The sequence below is a fragment of the Botryllus schlosseri genome, chromosome 6 (genome assembly GCF_051294905.1).
Source record: "Botryllus schlosseri isolate E-star chromosome 6, Bs_hap1, whole genome shotgun sequence".
NCBI lineage: Eukaryota > Metazoa > Chordata > Ascidiacea > Stolidobranchia > Styelidae > Botryllus > Botryllus schlosseri.
Genome location: NC_137241.1, coordinates 13,910,741 through 13,928,319, shown reverse-complemented (window position 1 = coordinate 13,928,319; position 17,579 = coordinate 13,910,741). Strand labels below are relative to the sequence as shown.

At 40.2% G+C, this 17,579-nt stretch overlaps 3 protein-coding genes across 3 annotated transcripts; all 3 read left to right on the top strand.

Moving 5' to 3' along the window:
• The first annotated feature begins 347 nt into the window (after nt 1-347).
• Nucleotides 348-10,546, top strand: LOC145440310 (uncharacterized). Its single transcript, XM_080317879.1, has 6 exons — nt 348-3,914; nt 6,173-6,292; nt 6,352-6,544; nt 7,078-7,266; nt 8,200-8,310; nt 9,907-10,546. Exons 1-6 carry the CDS (start codon nt 3,763-3,765, stop codon nt 10,153-10,155), a joined length of 1,014 nt encoding a protein of 337 aa, XP_080174005.1. The 5' UTR covers nt 348-3,762; the 3' UTR covers nt 10,156-10,546.
• A 936-nt stretch (nt 10,547-11,482) lies between these two features.
• LOC145440311 (N-acetyl-D-glucosamine kinase-like) lies at nt 11,483-14,581 on the top strand. Its single transcript, XM_080317880.1, has one exon. The coding sequence runs from the start codon at nt 11,643-11,645 to the stop codon at nt 12,645-12,647; it is 1,005 nt and encodes a 334-aa protein (XP_080174006.1). The 5' UTR covers nt 11,483-11,642; the 3' UTR covers nt 12,648-14,581.
• LOC145440320 (protein UXT homolog) lies at nt 14,536-15,851 on the top strand. Its single transcript, XM_080317893.1, has 3 exons — nt 14,536-14,666; nt 14,728-14,889; nt 15,423-15,851. Exons 1-3 carry the CDS (start codon nt 14,566-14,568, stop codon nt 15,619-15,621), a joined length of 462 nt encoding a protein of 153 aa, XP_080174019.1. The 5' UTR covers nt 14,536-14,565; the 3' UTR covers nt 15,622-15,851.
• Nucleotides 15,852-17,579: the final 1,728 nt, after the last annotated feature.

Genomic DNA, 17,579 nt, shown 5'->3' with positions numbered 1-17,579 from the left:
TTTCTTGATTGTATTAACAGGTTCTACCAATTTACTGGGTGAAACCAAATGATGTACCGGTAAATGAAGAAGTGCGCGTCGTTGCAACGGTGTGCAAGATTTGACTTGCGTGTCAACTAGGGATGGTGTGAACCTCTGAAAGGTTCAGGTTCGTGTGAACGCGAACCTTTTGGAAAGGTTCTGTGTGAACACGAACGTGAACCTCGTGACGTCACGTGACGTCATATTGCCAATTCCAACCCTTTCTTTCAATGAAGTGATAGCCTAATATGCCCTATATTCAGTGGTGGCCCTACGAACGGGGGGGGGGGGGGGGCTGGGCGAGACTTACCGGGGGGCCCCCTATAAGTATCTATGCGTAACTTCTGGGGGCTACGCCCCCCAGACCCCCCTTTCGCATCTGTTATTATTAGCTATCTTTCACCGCGGCAAGGTTTGGCCAGATGCTGGATTCGGCCATGTCTATTTTGCATGTGTGCAAGGATATACTACATCGAAACTAAGTAATTCTACCGCATGCAGAGTCGTGATGATTATCGGGATACGCGACTTTTCTGACAAATGCAAAGATTTGGTGGTGATTGACACATCTGTACGGAATCATATTCTTGCTTGGTACACGGATTTCTATGTTTATTCGTTATTATCCTTGAAAAAAGCGCATAATCCAAATAGGGGGGCCCTTCGACCAGGGGGGCCCCGGGCGACCGCCCACCCCAAAAGCCACCACTGCCTATAATAATGTACACGATACCCAGCGAAGATTCGGCCCACATAATGCCACAATGCTGAAGTACATATCGGCGTTTTAAACGTCGCTAAATGTATCAACCGCGGTAATCAAAGGATATAATAATTGCATAAAATCAGTACATTCCGTCGCTTTGCCAACAATTTCGACGAGGACTTACCAAGGAATATAAGCTTACGCCTTAACGGTCTTAGCCAGACCGGACAATGTGTTCGGAGTCTGAGTATTGCTACATTGATATTGAGCAGAGTGTACAACGGGTTTCTATGCTCGCTACCGATACCACAAACAACAAGTTATGCAGCAGTAGCACGCACCTTAATCGCACGGATTTGGTTTTAATGATACAGTAAAGATATGAAGTCAAGATTGACCCAGTACGACCGTTCGATTTTTTACATTAGAAGACGATATCAATGTCATTGATGGGTTGACTAAGCATCATTCGCTGACTACGTATATCGATTGCGGGTCAGGCTCACAGCAGAGAGTCACTAAATATTCACAAACGGAAAGCTGGATATTCCGAGAAAATTTTTGCAACAAAGCAAGTAAAACTTTTAAGGTTGTCGAGGTGCATGGTGCATGCTCGTTTAGTGTTGATTTTTTATGCTGCCAGCACCATGCATGGAGTGGCCCGCAGTTGAAATGCAATAAATTTGAGCCAAAGATCTTATAATGGAGTGAAAATTACAATTTACCAAAAGGTTCACAGTGCAGAACCTACCAAGGTTCTGCTGTGAACGCGAACCTCTAAATTTCCGAGGTTCACACACAGAACGCGAACGTGAACCTCACGTTCACACCATCCCTAGTGTCAACGTTCGGGAAATTGATGATTTGGGTCTTTTTATGGGTCTAGCGCGAGATCAACAAGGACAATTTTGAAATTACTGTGCTATGTATGGTGTTATTATAGTGTTCTGATATATTAAAAAATATATTCAATAAAGATTTCGTGAAACATGCCTTGTGGAGACATATATAAATTGTCTAAGCGACCGCCTGTCACACCAGTGAAGGGCTTGATTGCTTCCTTGCCTTACGGCAACGTGCGAAATACTCCTGTCAATACGTTCTTGATATGTTGGCGCTAGCTCGGAGTACCAGATAAGATCGCATTCACTGCTGTACGAGTGTATGTCGTACCGTACCGGTATCCTTGCCGATCAAATCGCGTAGTTGAGAAGGTTAGCATTGTTACCATTGTTTAATCATCAATCACATTTTTATATCTGTGTTTGAGCTCACAATTGAAACAAACTTTTCGGATTGATCTAAACGGCTATGCCTACTATCGTGCTATACATTATATATATATAGTATATAATATCAACTGTGCCTCATATCGCTTCTACCATGAAGAATAAAGTTTAGAATATTGCATTAGAGGACTTCCCCGTTATTTTTGATGCAATCAAAATCTGTGTGCAATCAAAATCGTGATGTGGTCGTCGCCCACTCATATGAGTGGGTGCGGGAATTTCGGGAAGACAATCACCCACTCGAATGAGTGGGTCGGGGCTCAAAGAGTTATATGTGGATAAATGGGCGAATAATGTATCGATTCAGCAATCCGGCCCGCCAAGTACTTAATTTTCCTATATCCGGCCCGCTAACTGGAGATGTTGCCCGCCCCTGGCCTATATAAACCTCCAACACTTATAGGTAAGAATTCTGGAGTCGGACTCGAACTCTCAACTCACTGGCAGGAAAGATGTGAAACATAATATGGAGTGGAGACCCCTGAAAAATATCTGGAATTGAACTCCACGGTAATAGCGGATAGTATCTCGTAAGCGGGAAAATTACAATGTTTTGGGGTTTAACTATTGTTTATGATTTCAGTGTCCGCATCTGCTGCTTTTTCCGAAATATCCAAATGGCATCCCTGAGCAGAGGTATAATATAAGCCATAGGCCCACTCTCGTTCTCAGATGTAATAAATTCGATAAATATACCAATGTCGCGTTCCTAGGTTGTCGCGGCTCGCAGCGCTTCGTTATTATTCGCGCGTAGCAACTTGCAGGTAAAATAAATACCATACAGACGTGTTAAGTATCTTTAATTGCCCTGTAGATGAGTCATGAGATGTGCATGACAAGTCATGAGACGTGCATGACATTGAAGTGAATAATCAGGGATATCTAGAACTAGAACTACTTGTGCAGTAAGAGCCGCCACTTCTAGAGATAGCCACATTGGCCATTTCTAGAAGTTCTTGGAGGTATTTCTCCTACTACTGCTATTAGTTTTCCTACTGGGTTCCATGCAGGCAGATCTACCATCGGCTACTCGATAGGAACTAACTTTGATGTCGCCTACCAATTAATATATCCAATTATCCATATCATTGTAATGTTCATTACGTATACCTAGGTAAAGTTATGTGATGGAAATTTTTAAGCTCTAATAATGATCATGATCAGTATATAGGTCTAAAAGCTATAAATGAATTTCACCCCGAAACTTACGGGTTATCTAACTGATTTACGAACTTAGCAGCATTCATTTCACCACGTATCTCAGCTATGATCTCATTTCCACTATTATTTTTAATGTGACTGGTACCTCGAACTTTCGTCGAAGGCAGATATAGCCTTGCCACTATAATCATAACATTTGTAAAGGCTATGTCATACTACTAGCGAGCCCTAGTAAATCATGACTCAGTGGTGAGTACTGGACCCATGCCATTGGTGCACGCAAATGACACCGCCTACATTTTTACAATAATAGAGACCCCAATGTGTTGTGGCATGAGCTGAGAAAGTAAAATTGGTCAGCGACTCGGAACGATCCATCACAGCTCGGGATATATTTCCATTTGGTTATTGTCCGCTTGATAGGCCGGGAGTAAACTGTTTTTCGGCTTCGTTATATCAGAGATATTCTAGCGAATGATTTGCAAACGCCTGGGCACTTAATAGTTGCCGAAGCTGTGTAACCACAACCTCGGTAATTTGAATGGTGCGTCAAGTTTATCCGCGCATGGCATCAAGTCAATTCCAATGGACATCCCTATCGTCGATTTTAAAGATCTTGAAGGTTACAGAGACGTGACATCTATAGAAAATCAGCGGTTCACCGAGATCGGAGCACAAGTATTTGAAGCTCTCGCGAATGTGGGATTTGTGTACCTTAGTAACACTGGCATACCAAGGTAACATTTACTTCCATTGACTTCTTGATAGAATGTTAGGCAATGAATGTGTCGGGTAATTTGGAGCCAGTAGTTTCCTATCAACTGCATATATACCAGGGTTAGGGCGACAAATTTCGCAGATATGGAATGTCAAGTCAGCAGATAATCCCCGGATTCTGAGGCAGTGAGGAATGAATAGTTTTTCGTTATTCCCCGCACATCCAGAAGTGATCAACATGAAACCAGTAAATGTTTCCCATGAACATGTGAAAATTTATAAACGTCAAAATGAATTGTTTTTCGCGTTGAGATTAGGGCTGAGGGAATATTAGGGTCGGGGTGGGAGATAAGGTTGAGGAATGGGGGTATTAGGGTGGGTTAGGGTCAAGGTGGGGGTTAGGATATCCTAAGATTAGTGTTGGGATATTATGCTTGGGTCGGGAGATATTTGGGTTGGGGAAGAGGTTATTAGGGTGGGTTAGGATGTACGGTATCCCAAGGTTAGGGTAGCGGGACGTGGGTACTAGGGTGTTGGGGTCAAGGATGGGGTAGGATATCCTAAGTTTGGGGTTGGTTGAAGGAAGGCAATATTAGGGTCGGGTTGGGGAGATGAGATATTAGGTTAGGGTAGGATATCCCAAGATTAGGGTTAAATTTAGGGTCAGGGTATCCAAAGATTAGGGTTAGGAGTATTGTATTCCTCAACCCCAACCCTAATTTTAGGATATCCTAACCCCATCCTTGACCCTAACCCAGCCTAATACCCCCCTCCTCCATATCTTCCGACCCTAATGTCCCCAACCCTAATCTTAGGATATCCTAACCCCAACCTTGACCCTAACCCACCCTGATATCCCCCTCCTCGAGATAGTGTAATGGTTATGCGTCCGGCTTCTCGAGCGGTAGGTCGTGGGTTCGATCCCCGGCCGGGTCATACCAAAGACTCGAAAAATGGTATCCGCAGCTATCCTGCTAGGCGCTCAGCAATCACGGATAGCATGGAGGAGAAAAAAAAACGGGGGCGCAGACTAGATGACCTCATGGGGCCGTATCGCAACTCCGTCGCCAAAGCATCTCGATGGTGCAGGCGAGAAAGAATATCATATCTCTCTCTCTCTCTCTCTCCTCATCCGTAATATTCGTCTGCCCCACCCCAACGCGAAAAACAATATACCGGTATTTTGACGTTTATATATTTTCACATGTTCACAGGAAACATTTAATGGTGTCATGGGGATCATTTTTTCGATGTGTGGGAATAACGAAGAAGTACCTAGTTTTTAATAGTTTCATAAGGAGTTGATGGAATTTTTATATAAGTCAAATTGGTGATGGATATGCGTACTGCTGTGGTAGTATGTGTTACTCATCTTTCATTAGCGAGCTGATTTGCTGGATATTGTTATTCTGGGCAGTTTGCTGGTAGTTATAGACCAATGGTTCCCAACTTTTATCGACTCATCGCCCCCTATCAAGCTCTACACAAAGTTTTGCCCCCCATATTTTAGATATTTACAGATCCGAAAATAGACAGGAAATTTATTCACTTAACTCTGATTGCTGGTGAACTGACTAAAAAAAGGCCATTTTTCCAGGTGCCCGGAAAACCAGTTTCTACTACTTTCTGTTGAGTTATCCTTTTTTTTCGTGTCATATGCAGAATAAGCAGTCTTCAAGTGCATTTTTGGCTGTGTTAATTGAATAGATGCCACTAGACGTTCTAACATTTTCGCCCACATTGGGATTTGGTAACCACTCCTATAGACCGAAGCTACAGTTTCCTGTGTAGGCCTAGTTCAGCTTTGCTATATATGCGTGACCAATAACAGACCCTTTTTGAATCACACTTAACTCTATATTCGTTACTTCATTCATAATAATGACTCAATCTGTAATTCCGTTGTCTTACAAAATGCAATAACTTGAATCATACCTCGTACTTTAAAAATTTTACTCGACTTATGACTTAACTTGACTCGAGTCACCCTAAAAATTGTTCTCGCTGTTTGTGTACTGCTGTAACAACACCGTCTCTGATGGTATTGTATGCTTGGCTATATTATATTGTTGATCATTTGATCGGCACAGATTTAGATTATGGTACTATATCGTTGTTACGATTTCATTCTATAGGCCTCAGTTCAATGTGAATGTTAACAGTGCTGAAAATTAGTCTGTCAAACTCTGATCCAGTATGGCGGAAATTGATTTTCGATGAACCTACTGTAGCCTAATATTCATGAATCCGTTGAAATTGTAATTCCTGACTTTTACAGCTCGGACATTCAAGATGCTTTCGAAGTTTCCAAGTCGTTTTTTGACCTTCGCAGTCATGTGAAGGGGAAGTATAAATATGATAAGAACTACAGTGGATATCATGGCATTTGTATAGAGAGGTGATTAAGTACTTATGGTGAGGTTTCAAGTGCGGAGTTATTTTGATATAATGTTGCAGCACGAATCCGGAGCGCCCGCCGGACTTCAAAGAGTCTTTTCATCTTGGCGGAATGGCGTTGTCTTCTAAGAGTCATGTGTGGCCTGACATAGAGGTGCATGGGTTTTCTACTGCCCTTGCGAAGCTATTTGGTCACTGTCGAACATTGTCATTGAAATTTCTGCAAGTCCTTGCTCTTGGAATGAAGTTGAAGGTCAGTCGCTTTGATTTCTCACTCTCGGGGCGTTCTACATCTTGTCACTTGAGGGCTTTCCGCTGATATTCTACTGGACATTATTATGGGCACGTTTTTAAACATTTATCAGTAGCTGACACTGGGAAGTGCTTAAGATAATTTGAAAGCATTTGGGAATATGTTACATGGCTCCTCGATTTATCAACGGTTAATTGATTAGTGAGTCTCAAATTTAGATAGTGAATTTGTATCCATATCTTACCTTACCTTTATCTTAGACAATGTCAGTGCAACGCCGATTCCTATTTGGCCAAAACTGAAAAACTAAACAGAACTAAAAAGTGAGGGTGTCAGTAGTCTTATGGTATATATTTTGGTCCCACTCATGATATTAATTGCAGAATTTTATGTTTTGAAAGTCTGGTCAACCTGACTTTCTTATTGCATTGCTTAGTGGACAACGTCATAATTCATGGTGGATTGCCGATCAAATGTCATATTCGAGGCCGAATTTCTGCTGACTCGATGGCGAATAAATATCTTTTGTTCAGGACAAGTACTACTTCATGAAAACTCACTCAAGAATAGGGCAGGAGCGTAACTACACCACTCTACGAAGTTTACATTACCCTCCTTTATCAAAGGAGGAAAGTCTCCTACCAGGTCAGGTGAGACTTGGAGAGCATACCGATTATGGGTCATTCGCATTGCTGTTCCAAGGAGAAGTTGGCGGATTGGAGGTGAGGTAGTTACCATGTATGATGCATTTGTTGCACGAAAATCATGAATTATGATCTTTGTGATCAAAATGATGAGAAGTAATTCGCACAATGAATTTTGCTGTCGTTCGGTGTTTTGTGATATCGTGAATTCGTGATTATCATATTTAAGGATAGGCAAAATCAAATTACAGTCAATTCAAATCGTAATCCATTATTCACACCATAATCAAATTTGCATTTTTATAATATCTGTAATAAAATAGCCTACCAGTACTACTACGAAATCCTGGTGTCTTGAATGAGCATGCTGCATACACTTCTGCATAGTACACTTAATTTTATTGCATAAATTTGTGTGCGTTCTCGCTTCAAGTCCTGTAATCGACACATCAAGTCGGTAAGGATAGGTATTGGCTGTATATCAAAACCACTTTGCCTGAAGAGTATAAAGTACCTGCAATGTAATTTTTGTTGTTCTTGAATGGAAGCGTGGGTTCGAACTTCGAGTCCCACTTCTGACACCAATTGTTATGTTCTTGATCTTGTTTGAACAATAACTCGTACGACGAGGTTTCAATATGAAATCAGTATATTATCAACAGAATAACTATAAGACAGACGACACGATCCAGAGTGCAGTTAAACGAAAGACAGTAGACAACAGAACGCAAGGGTATAAATACAAGCACGACACACAAGGAAATAATGATTGGCGATAATTGCTAATCCTAGACGAACGATACAACGTAAAATGCACGAACATAACAATCTGATGTAATATTCAGAAGGCCATGTTTAATTTGAAATGCTCAATCTGCATTTGAATTCCTATTTGAATTGGGAACGGCAACAAAAATGATTCAAATCTATTATTATATCGTGGGTCATATTGTGTTAATCAAGCCCATGCGATGTGAAGTTAATTGAAATGCTTGATTTTCTTGTGTTCAGATAGAGAGACCTGACGGCACCTACATTGAAGCAAAACCTATTCCTGGGACAGTCCTCGTCAACATAGGAGATTTGTTGAATCTTTGGAGTGGCGGACGGTTGAAATCCACTGTAAGTGTTGAGTGAAATTGATCTTCTGCAAATTCTTCGGAGAGATTGATCATTGCTTTTTAGCTATTCAATTAGGGATTGGTTTGGAAATTGGTTTTAAAATCTTGAGGTGAAAATCATTGAACCTATTTTTATGTTCTTGGATGTGTTGTTAGTAGTGTTTTCTTGAATATATTTTAATCAGAGGTGGTCAAAGTAGTCTAGAAAGTAGAAGTAGAAGTAGCGACGAAAATATCTACTTAGGTACGAGTAGAAGTACTTCTTCCATAAGCGACCTAAAACTACTTGAAGTAGAATTGACTGGCTTTAAATCTACTCAAGTAAGTCAGTAGTTTTGATAACAGTCTTAATTCGTTGGCATGGGCTGGGAAAAGCTGCAATTTGAGCTATGCGGAAGGTGCAGAGAGCTTGATTCGTATTGATGTATCCTATGAGGTATAAATTTTCAACAGAATAAGCATTCTTTCGCATCATGGGATGCAAATTATAGTATTGATATGAAAATGCAATACTAACCCTTTGTTTACTAGAAGGCCTCGTTTTAGAGAACATCACGGTATGGCGCCCTACCCCGTATTAAGGCCTCAAGCTTTGGCGAAGAGCAATACGGAGAAGTTGTATCGGATACGGTTTCAACACTTTGCGCGATTAGTGTGCGTAAATAACAAATATAGTGGATCGTTAGCTTTATTTTCGGAAAATAGAGGCATTACTACACTTGCTTTTATGCTGCAACATGTATGTTCTGCAGAGAAAAGAATTGAAAGTAATTAGAGCTCACAGTATGATACTCGGAATTGAAAGTGAAATGCAAATACCACTTCTAAAAAGCGGAAAATATATTTCATGTCTTTGTCCATAAAGCTTCAAATGTGATCGGCTAAAACAGGTGTAGCGATAAAAAATGCCGTATTTTCCAGATTAGCTGGACACGTCATGGGCTGCTAGATTACGATATGATAGGTAATTGCTAGATTGCAAAACGGTAGTTTCAAACATGATGGTCGGCCATATTTACTGTGATGGAATATTCGATATGGGCGACAATGCGGTGTGAGCGGAACCAAGCAATCCGGTACCTAAATTATATTCACTGATAATTTCGTAAAAACATACTTGTCACTCCAGAACTACTGTGCGCGAAGCGCAACAAAATTTTGTGGCTTTATTTGACTTTTATGAATATTAAATGTTGGTACTCCGTGAAAACCGCCCAGAAATTCCTCAGGCTATCTTTCGTATTGAGGGATTAAACTACTTCTACTTGACAAACTGAAAATAGCGAAAAGTAAGTAAGTAGATCACAAAATATTACGAAGTAGAAGTAGAGAAAATCAGATCTACTTGAGTAAGTACCAGAAGTAGAGCAAAAGTACTTGAGTACTTCCAAAAAGTAGAAATACTTCGTTACTGACCACCTCTGATTTTAATATATATAATCTACAACTTGATGAGTTCTTGTGACAGGCTACCATTATGAAGCTGTCCGATACAATCCAGCAATGTATGATCTCGCCCATTTGTTTATGCAAATGCAGTCATCGTGCTTATAGGGTGAACCTGACTAACGGGTTTCATTGGTATCTTTTCTTCCAGAAACACAGAATCCGTAACCCACTGGATGAAGCCCAATGCCGGAAAGCTAGGCAGTCCATTGTGTGTTTCGTTCATCCCGACTTTGAAACTGAGCTGAAAGAACTGGAATTTGAATCGAATGTGATCAACACGTTGAAAAGGTTTTCGCCAGTTTTTGGGGACCGCAAGTGCCTGAAGGCCGAGGAATATGCAGAAATGAGATATAATCATGCTTACACCGTCCATACTTATTCTGATGCAGCACAGTGAAGTCCTGGATTAGTTAGCATATCGCAAGATTCCGCAAACGTTTAACCAACCCACCATCGCTCGAATTACTGGTGCCATCTTGTTTCATGTCCCTGAAGCAGACAATATATTGGCAGAATTCACTGCATAATATAAGACTGACAAAATTGAAAGTGTTGGTTGATGTGTTTGGCAAATAAGTAATTCTGGACGAACCGCCAAGAATTTTTTCAATAATGACGTTTGTACTTGATATTATATTGATTGTCATTTCAGTGCCAACATTTTTATAGTAAGCCTATGTATGAACATACAAATGGCTTTTTTTCTGTAACAGAGTTGTTTAAAATGTGGTTTTATTGCTACACTGTTACATGCAAGTTTTTGCAATACAAATTCACAGTAATCGTCAGAGTTGCTCATGTATAAGCCGAGCAGTAGCAACACTACAGCTTGTAAGATCAAAATCGACGAGAAATTATCAGAGAAGTAGTGGCGGGCCATACTGATCTGTTGTCTTCAAAATTTCAAAAGTGTAATGATTGCGGTAGCTTTAAAAATAAATCAAGTCAACTATTTTCTATTATTACATTGTGAGATGTGTTTGGGTAAATTACCATTTCAGTGCAAATTGAAGACATGTCAGTCTCGTTTTAGGAGTTACCCGAGATGCCATTTAAGTTGCAGTTGAGTGTGCATCACTCGTATTCATTTGACTTACAAGAGATAGCCTGTGCTATAGAAGCTAGTTTTTGATGCAGGCTGTCCCCAATCAGGCATAATTTGTAACCACTCCATTTCGATGACGTTGTGATTAAATCAGTAGGTTTTCTTTTCCAAATGTAGGCAAAAGTTTGGCAAACTAAGCTTTTTTCAGTGACCACACGAGGTTTTGACACAGATCACTGCCAGATACCAATGCACAAATGGCGTAGTTTTCGTTTAGTGCTGTTCTCTGTAACTAGAACTAAGACATATTCAATGCTACTATAGGGATCGTGTACACTGTGCAGTGCATAGCATCATCATTCATCACGATAATCAACTTTGACCTGCTTTTTCACGGTATTGAAATATCTAAATTCAACGAACGAATAAACTAAATGAAGTTACACAAATTTGAAGCAGGAAGTAAACAAAAACAAGGCTTCGATGTGGTTGGATGATTCGCAGGCAAGCAGAAAGCTTACATCTAAAAAATGGAGACGCGAATCATATAATTGATACTAAAATGACTATTCGATAATTACTTAAGGTGGTAAGTTGTTAAATAATAGTGATGAAATCAATACCGACACAGGGAAGATCAAGGTCAGGGTGATCATTTTACCGTACCCGGACACGTGTCCGGTTGGTGACGCTAGGTGAGTACTGACTGAGTACGTCTTCACTCTTGTATCCGCGTTTGATACAAATGCTTTATATTTGATTGCGAATTGCGATACTTCCGGGAAGCATCTGGAGTCTTGTTTTGGGAACCGCTGTGTCATATCCACTTAGAATTAATAATGACGTATTACGGTGGCGTTGAAGGTGGTGCTACAAATACGGTCGCTACTATCATTAACGAAAAGGGTGAAATATTGGGTTATGGAAAGAGCGCTGGTTGCAACACATGGCAAGTGGGCATAACTGGTGCGGTACACGAGATAGTGAAGGCTGTCGAGGATGCAAAAAGCGAAGCAGGGTTGAAGTCTGATATTACGTTGACTGGTCTTGGCATATGTATCGGAGGCAGCCAACAAGCCATGATTGATGTTTTCCACAAAGAGTATCCTGCTCTTGCTAACGAGATTATCGTAAAAGATGACACGGCTGGATCAATGGCTACTGCTTTTGACCAAGGTGGCATTGTACTTATAGCAGGTACTGGATCAAACTGTGTTTACAACGGCCCTGATGGATCATCCAAAAGGTGCGGTGGTTGGGGTAACTTCATGGGTGATGAAGGCAGTGCTTGGTGGATATCTCATCGGGCAATAAAGTATCTTTTTGATGATGATGATAATTTGAAAAAGGCTCCATTTAGTGTTGAACCACTTCGTGCAATGATGCATGGATACTTTAAAGTGGAAAGTAATACAGAAATGTTGAATCACTTCTATACTGGTTTCAGTAAGAGCTTCTTCGCTGGATTTTGCAAAGAAATCAGTCATGGCGCCATTCAAAAAAAGGACCAGTTATGTAGACATGTTTTCAAAGAAGCTGCTCAAGTCCTTGCGGATCATATTGCTGGGGTCATGCCATACATATCGAAAGAATACCATCTGCTCAATAAAGGAACTGGTATTCTGTGCATTGGTTCTGTCTGGAATAGTTGGGAACTGTTGGAAGATGGATTTTTCTCAAGACTGAGAGAAAAAATTAACGGCGAAACAAAGAGCGTTAAACTTTTGAAGCCTGTCATTACAAGCGCAGTTGGGGCTGCTATTTTGGTCGCGAAGCATTGTGGAAGCATTGTTTCAATGGACTTGAGCAAGCACACCAAAGTCTTTCACCAAGAAAGTATATAACTCCTAGGCAGTGTGACTTAATTCTGTATATAATCTATGCTATATGTAATGATCATATTTAGAATTGGTTGGTATTGGTTGTGTTTCATTGATCTGATACTCAGCTCGCTTCAAGTGTCTGAACAATTCGAATTAATGTGATGTATACCCTGGGAAAATAGCCTCTTGTGTCAAAAGTCTATGGTTTGTTTGTTTTGCAAATTCTTTACATATGAACCAGGTAGTACTCCTGCCTGGTGTCAGTAAATTTCCATAAATAATGAACTCAAAGGGGTGCCGTAAAGTGTGGAGTACCCATTGAGCATCAGTTTCTGCTTTAAGTTTCCAATATATATTCAATAGAAATCTAGCACACTGCACACTCTATATTTAAAGGAAACAAGAAATGATGTAATGTAATGGCAGTAAAGGCACGGTAATTCACACTGTAAATCTCACCCAAAACTACCTAATATATCTATTGTGAAGTTGCATTCGTCCTGTTTTTATCACGGTATTTACCTTTTTGTTATTAAGAATCATAAAAAGCTTATACTTAGTATAAGAGTGATTATAAATCTAATATACACAACAATAATAATCCAATAGCCTATGGTATTAGAATTATATTCAGAATTGGTATCATAGTTTTCAAATGATGTCATGAGCTATAATAATCATTCCAGAATCAAATGTGTGTATTATGATAAACAGGTTTTGGAAATTGACAATATGCCTTCTGCATTCCATTGGGTGATTTCTGTTCTTAATGATATTTGCACCAATTACATTCGTACCAGGCATAATTTTTCTTATTGAGTTCATGGTACCCCATCATAGTTACAAAAAAACTTGTTTCCGATCTGAACTTTAATTGATTATTTTGGAAGATTTATGATGAAGGTGATAAATGTTTTCAAATTTTATGATTTTTTATAGACTTTATCTGTCAATCGCCAATTTTGTGAAGATTTAAAAATAGCTTGACTTATAACTACTTAGTGTCGAAATAAGTTGTCCTATAGCATTTCAGTTAGTTCAGTTACGTAATACACTGGTACACAATTTTTCACATGTAGCATGCTGGAGTTAGTCATTTTGTATTTGTATTCATGTAGTCTGTAGTGTGATCTTCTATTCAAATTTGTACGAGTAATGTTTATTCTGAATTGCATTCTAATGCGTGGCATTGGCCATTTGTTTGAATATAGTGTTTGTTACAATCCTTGCTCCTGTGATCATATTCACAAAGGTGTGAAGTTATTTTACCTTTTAGTGTTTTATTCAGATGCGTATGCATAACTATAGGATCGAAGGGTAAATATGACTTTTTTGCAGTGCTTCTTGTGTTGTCATTGCACACAGCAGTTGACTTGCTCCTCACAATGTGAAGAAAATATTTGTTACTAATGATATGTACCCAACATATTCTGGGATATGCTAGGTAGTTCACAAAGTTAGTGATTATAAAACTTTCCAGCCAAGTATCAACATTTATAGGATGAATTTGGTATCCAGTCATTATCGTTATCCCAACAGTTCTGTAAATCCGTAAATATGTAATATGTAATTTCGCTGATGTTTCTTTTACTCATTTGACCAGGGTTTAGTCTTTTTCTCGGTAGCAAGATCGTTGTTGTAAATAAATTATGTTGTAAGATACTTGATTCCTACCATCATTTGCACGTTCAATACTTGCATTTTGCATATATATCGTGTGACGATTCAGCTAATATATTTCATATTCTCTATGGTTCATTGACAATTTCCCTTGATCTTACGACGTGAAATGTTGTGTTTTCATTCAAAAGTCGTTTGGCTACGAATTCTGTGGATTATCATCTGTATATGCGACGGCTAGGATAAACCGAAATGTACTTATGCACGCCATAGTAATTGGTTTAATCAGAACAAAGTAATAGCTTGTATATTATGCCGCATGTATTGTTATTTAGCTTCTGATATGGATGCAGTAGATCTAAAGCATAAAGTACTAAAATATGAACAATTTCTGAACGAAACGCTTCGTGGCGACTTGAGGTTTGTTTGTGGCATATTGCTAGAGCTGCTATCTGTATTTCATACTCTTTCCTTATTTCAGCAATTTGAATAACCAACGCGAGAAAGTCTTTGAAGAAACAGCAGATTATTTGCATCTGCAGACCACTTTGGAAAAACTTAAAGAGGCTGGATTCACGGACGGTAGCAAACCGGTCAAAACTCAAGTTGACTTAGGATGCCAATTTTTTGCTCAGGCCGTGATGTAAGTTTATAGGCTATGGAATATGAAATAGATATTATACCCTACTTACTATGACGGATAAAAATAAAATCTATTTGATTCCTGCGTTAGTTGAAACAGAGCACTAGACCGATGATTTTTCCTCATTTTTCATGTTCCTACCTGCTCGTCCCAATGTACTGAGATTGTCATGTAATGTTCACATTCCGGGGGTAATTTGTGATTTCAATTCATTACAGTTCTGAACCACACGACATCAAACTATAAATAGTCTTGAATTGTCAATATCAGCCATCTCATAGTATTGTTAAGATATCCCCAAAAATGGATTGGCAACCTCTGGCTAGCCTGTTTTTTTTCGTCCTGCACATATCAACACGCAATTCGGCCCGCTATGCTATTTTTGTTCTGCTTGGTAAAATGATAAGTACTCGCTTGAGTATGCTAGTGAAACCCTCGTGTTGTGTGGTCCGCAATCTGCAACCAACCCTCCATTCAAAATGGTTGCTGACCCCTGCCTAGAAAGGATCATACTGAGAATCAAACCTTTCCAGATCAGATGCATCGATGGTCTTCGTCCACGTGGGATACGGATTTTTCGTGGAGTTTACGGTTGATGAAGCACTACCATTCATAGAAGAGAAGATATCACGACTGAATATCAAAGCAGAGAAGCTGGGAAAGGCTATGGCCCAGGTTCGCGCGCAAATACGAATGGTTCTGGAAGGGTTGCGCGAATTGCAGGGATTGTGAGCTCCAGCACAGCATCACCGTTGTGGGTGATTATTCGGAGTCAGCAGTATGCTGTCTAGCAAGCCTGTGGAGGAGAGGCGTCGCTTGTCTGGGCTCTGAACGAGAATGTTTTGGAAGTTTTCCTATACCACGTGCAGCGAGGAAACTTGTCTGATCGCCACCAGCTGCAACTTTTTGAAATTTGTTGCAATGTTTGCCTTCACATGAAAATACAGTCGAAGTGATTATGATTATGTTATGTCAAGTTACGAGTTGTCACAATATCTTTGTGATGAGATTCTGGTGGGGTGTCCGGAAGGTATGGGCAACTTACTGTGAGGTACAACTCGTAAAATATGTGCATGTTTAGTTGCGACAAGAGGGCTGTCTTGGTGGAACCCTTCCCCTTGCTCTTCACTCTAATCACCAAAATGACCAAGAAATATATCAGGATGACTGAACAGTGAACCAAATTTAGAATTTCGGAGTACGGTCGGGGCCGCACGAATACTACGGCTATGAAACGGACACAAACAGTCATCATGGCTATTTCGGAGTAGTTTTATTGCCCTAGCGAAATTTCAAAACTGTACACTGTTTACCGCTGCTTATCTGCTGCATTGGGTGTTCGTTGAGTGAATCAACTTTTCTCGCCTAAACGCGCGAAGCACGCAAAATTTCTTTAGTTTCATGACTGAATCGGTCAATATGATCGGGGATTGCATGTATTGCTATCAATTTTCATCCTGTCTCTGTTCACGTAATCTGATTTACCGGTAGAGCTGAGTGAGGTGTGTTTGAAAAGGTATAGGCTCCCTCAATGGTAATCAAACATCTCCTTTGGTATACCCGTTGGTAGGAACGTAACAGCCCTTCGTTAGCACCCCGGGCTCCCATAGGGTGATAAACTGACCCCGCATCGCGTTGTTCACGCTTGCGACGAAATTAAAGTTGTACTGTTTTGTGAGACAGCGCGACGCGCGAATATTTCGATAATTCATGATAAAATCGGTGAATAAGATCGGGAATTGCATGGTTGTCCTCTTTGCCCACGTAATCAGTAATCAGATTTACCGGTAGAGCTGAGTGAGAGGTGTCTTTGAAACTGCAGACCCCGTAAAATTAAACATCTTCAGGCGGGCGGACCCCTAGGTATGACTTCTTTACATGATGTTATTTCGTGACCTCCTGTCTGCTATATCAAAAAATGTAGAATTGCTCAAACCTACTAAACTGAAAGATCACACGATTTCAGATTGGTATTTCCTCACTGGCATATAATTTTCTTTCCTGCGGGATGGTATTTGTCTTGTGAGGTTCAGATTGCAAAGACAAGAACATTCGGCGCCAGTCATTTAGGCGCCTATATGGACAATTAAACCTATACGGATTTTGTACATATAACGAAGTTTTTGGTATTTCGAAGTTTTTGGTCAGCATAAAAGTAGTCCTTTGCGGCCAAGGCTTTCTCGCTGCCGATCGTTCAGACACACTTCTTGGAGTCACATGTTACGTGGCCTAAAACTTTATATGTCTTTGTGCGTTGTGGTGCGGTCATGGCCAACGCTGATATGCCCATTTCTATAAATCTTGCGTATTTTTTCTTGGGGAAGAGTACCCAATAATCAAGATACGTGGCGAATTGAAATCGCTCATAGCGCGAAAAATTTTGGAAAAAGTTGCATATATTTTCAAAACATACACTATAATTTATGCTAATTCACGCAATAATTTTGGGCCCCCTTCGAGATCGGCTTCCCTCAATTGGGGGGTTTGGGGTGCGGCAGTTACGGCCCTGACTACAGGACTACCAATTATGCTGCTTTTAGCCGGCTGAGCAGTATGCATTTCGGCGTATTCAACCGTGAGTCCCGTGTTGCACATCTAGTTATCATAGGGTGACCATACGTCCTCTTTTAAGATGATTTGTCCTCTTTTTTTAATTTTTTTAAAAAAGTATCCTCGGAGGACGCCCAAAT